We start from the raw sequence: 3,756 nt of genomic DNA on the forward strand, positions 1-3,756 counted from the left end.
CAGTACTACTCACTCACCTTACAGAATGAAAGTTATGTACATTTTTACAACATTACATTCAGATTAGGGCTTGGAAGACAAAAAAATGACTGCACTTTGAGACTGTTATAGCATATCTGGCCCTGCAATGTTGCAACTGAGTGGGATACTGCAGTTTCCACTGCAGTTGACAGGGGGCGTGGCACAAACATGATTGAATCACCATGCTATCAATCATATTTTGAAACCTCTTGACCCAATTCCTTCCAGGAATTTTGACAGTTCTTAGAATGGCCCAGACAACAGATTGTCTCACCTTGTGCAGAGCAGGGCCCATGACTGGTACCAGGAAGCCGTTATACAGGAGTTCTAACAGCTGGTTTCTTACCATGGGGTGGGCAACCTGGGGGGGAACAGTTAAAGGTGCTGCATAAATAAACACTGTAAAAATGGTAAATATATTAAAGACTGCTTTGTTATATTAGAAAAGGAATATCAAAAACCCATAATTAGCCCAATTGACTGTAATATAGGCTCACTGAGATACTTTGTGTCCAGTGTGCTATGGGTTTGGAACCCAGGCTAACTGTAACACTATAATGAAAGACTTACAAATGTACATGTATGCTAGCCCTTATTGTTTTAGTAATAACGAAGGATATAATCATATAAACTTTTATTGCATGTACATGTATCTTTTGTGTACCATGTTCAATACATGTGGTTATTGCCATTATTGTATAATGTACAATTGCTGTGCATACTAGTAGTTCCTGTATTTTGTATAACCACGTTTTAAGTTGAAATACTAAGTATAACACATACCACATGTTTACATAAGAAATATACCACACTGTTGAGATGTTAAGTATGAAATTCAATCAAAAGGAAAATTTCTAACAACAACAGAAAACAAGGGAAATCGTAGATTTCAAACCTCCGGGTTTTTTTGTGTTCTATTGGTTTAGGTTATTTGTTTGTGTGTAGTATATGAAAGTTATGTGCGTAATATGTTTGTATGTGTTTGATGGCTACTGACGGTTGGTTCGGTATGGACTGTTGATTAACGTGTCTCACAGTCTGACAGCCTGCACCGTCACCCGCGCCATTACCCCTGCCGTCATCCCGCGCCGTCATTGCTGCGCCGTCACCCAAAATTTTTATCGGAACCAGACACCCCTCTGTTTGACCTCTTTTGAATGCTAAGACCCAAAACTGCAACCGCCCCATTCCTTAACAACATGGTAATTACCATTTTCAGCATGGCGGGGGTGTCCGGAGCACTTAAAAACCTTTTATTTCGACGCCCATAAACACATATGCAATTAAACAAAAACGTTCTGCATCATCTGCAGCCCAATAGCAATACGTATACCGAACCACAGACAAATCCGTCCAGCCGATCGCGAGAAACAGCTGCTGACAGAAATGTTTCGAACCATAGTAAAACCTCCTCGCGGAAGGATATCTCCTTCCCCGGAGGTAATTAGTATTTTGAGCTCTAAGTGTACAATGTAGTTCCTGTCTATTCAGAAGAAAGATATATTGCATAGGTGTGCCTCAGGGCCTGGGGCCTAATTATGCAGTCACCTGCACTTCCCAACAAAACAGACAAATCATACTATAGTTCTCTTTCCTGTAGCCAGGGGGGTTCGGGAAGTTTGAAAGAACCCCCCACACATTTGGGTAGTTCAAAAGAACCCCCCCACACACAAGCTCAAACTCAAAGGTCCACTTTTTATCTAAAGGTCCAACATTTTTCATTAAAAAGTGGACTAATTTGTATCACCAGCAGGACTGAAATCCTTAGAAAAACTGCTCACTTGTGTATTGTGTCCCTGATTTTTCTTTTGAAATAGAAATCCTCTCAAAAATGCAGGAAATACCATTTCATGCGGTTCAATTTTCAAATTTTGCAAAATTTTTCTTACATTTTCTCTGAGATAGAAGGAAGACCCCCCCCCCCAGCAAAATCCTGGCTTTGGGCCAAAGTTAACTATCTGTGCTTTATTTCTTACCTTAAGCCACACCAATTTAATTTCTTGGTTAACGGATTTTTCTAGAAAAATAATGGAGTGGGCGGGCAAAAAAAATAAAAACAGGCCTAGGCATCCTATTATGGCCCAAAATGGTACGATAGGAGCCATATAAAGTGACAACACACCAGGCTGGTTCAAAATTTAAACAATGAATTTTTAACTTTTAATGATAACACTGAATTGAAAGTCATGGAATAATTGTAACAACTAGGAAGAAAGGACTGTTTTTCATCTGTTCATCTGTTTTGATTCTGAATTTTTATTACCTCCATGAAAAATGGAGGTATTGTTTTTGGCGGCGTCTGTCTGTGTGTCTGTGTGTGTGTGTGTCTGTGTGTCTGTGTGTCTGTGTGTGTTTCCGCAACTTTGTAGTCAGCATAACTTCATAACGCCTTTATGGATTGTGATGATATTTGGTATGCTGATAAGTCTTAGGAAGACAAAGGTCAAGGTCAAATATGGGCCTCCTGGTGGATGACCTTGGTACTGCAGCAGAACGTCCGGTTTTTGTATCTTTGGTCCTGAACATGCTATGGTCTTGAATTTTTGGTGACAGATAGCTTTTCCTGTCAGGAATAAGTGGTGTGGGTTTGGTCCCCCTAGCAGCTTGTTCAGGAACTGCAGGGGACTTTCGGGCGAAATCTTTGAAAGCCAATAAGTCCAGATACATGTAGGAACAGCATATTTTCATCATTTTTGGTGTGTAGGTATCTGACAGAGAGATGTACATAATTAACTGCAAATTATGCAAATGAGGACTTTATTTGCATAATTAATGAGGAAATTCTATAATTACAGTGTTTTACATTATAGAACTTTCATACGTGTAATGTATGTAACCTATGGCAGATGGAACATCAACAGATACTAATTATGCAAATGATGACCTAATTTGCATAATTAATGCAAAAAATCTATGATTTCTCAATGGTGAATGATGGGAATGTCATACTTGGGACATCTTTAAGTTAATCAAAAGTTAACATCACGATGCATATATTATGTTAATGCAGAGGTCATTTGCGTAATTAAAGAAGAAATTTACATTTACATATCAAGCCCATATTTCATGGAGGTATGAGATCTCGGAACTCTTGTTTTTATTTGCAAATCAGAAAAAAATGAAGCGGGCGAATCCGTTAACCAAGAAATTAAATTGGTGTGGCCTTAAAATGAGATTTTGAAGTGTATGGCTATCACTTTAAGAACCTACGGATTGAATTTGAACTACCACTTCAGAATCAATCAGTGAAGTGTATTTTGCCCTGAAGAGAGATCTGAAGACACTTCAATGGGCTTGATGACAAATGGTGTGCTTTGAGTATCTACCAGATGGTTTCGTGCAGGCCAGTTGTTAATAATTCATACTGCTGAAAGGTCACAAAGCTAAGGCCACACCAATTTAATTTGTTGGTTCTCAGATTTTTTCAGAAAAAATATGAAGCGACAGGGGAAAAAGAAAATAAAATAAAAACAGGTCTAGGCATCCTATTATAGCCCCAAATGCTACAATATGAGCCATGAAGTCAACAAAAAAGGCTGGGTTAAAATTTAAAGTATAAATTTTGAACTTTTGATCAAACCACTGCATTGATAGATGGAAAAAACTGTAACAACTAGGAAGAAAAGGAATTTCCTCAACTGTTGGGGGCAAAATATGAGCATTTTTGAGTTGATTCAGAACCAGAATCTTTTTTTTTTTTGCAAATCAGAAAAAAATAAAGAGGCGAATCCGAGA

At 38.3% G+C, this 3,756-nt stretch overlaps 1 protein-coding gene across 6 annotated transcripts in view; it reads right to left on the reverse strand.

Moving 5' to 3' along the window:
- The window catches only part of LOC109487828 (FTS and Hook-interacting protein-like), a 34,862-nt gene that overhangs the window by 14,285 nt on the left and 16,821 nt on the right, over positions 1-3,756 (reverse strand). For 2 of the 6 annotated variants that reach the window (XM_019791916.1, XM_019791915.1), the window contains one exon: positions 296-382. The exons of the other annotated variants lie outside the window; for them this stretch is intronic. In XM_019791916.1, coding sequence (XP_019647475.1) covers positions 296-382 — 87 coding nt within the window. The remainder of the gene's footprint in view (positions 1-295; positions 383-3,756) is intronic. 6 annotated transcript variants of the gene reach the window in all.

Source organism: Branchiostoma belcheri, unplaced genomic scaffold, assembly GCF_001625305.1.
Source record: "Branchiostoma belcheri isolate BF01 breed outbred unplaced genomic scaffold, Haploidv18h27 scaffold9, whole genome shotgun sequence".
Lineage (NCBI taxonomy): Eukaryota > Metazoa > Chordata > Leptocardii > Amphioxiformes > Branchiostomatidae > Branchiostoma > Branchiostoma belcheri.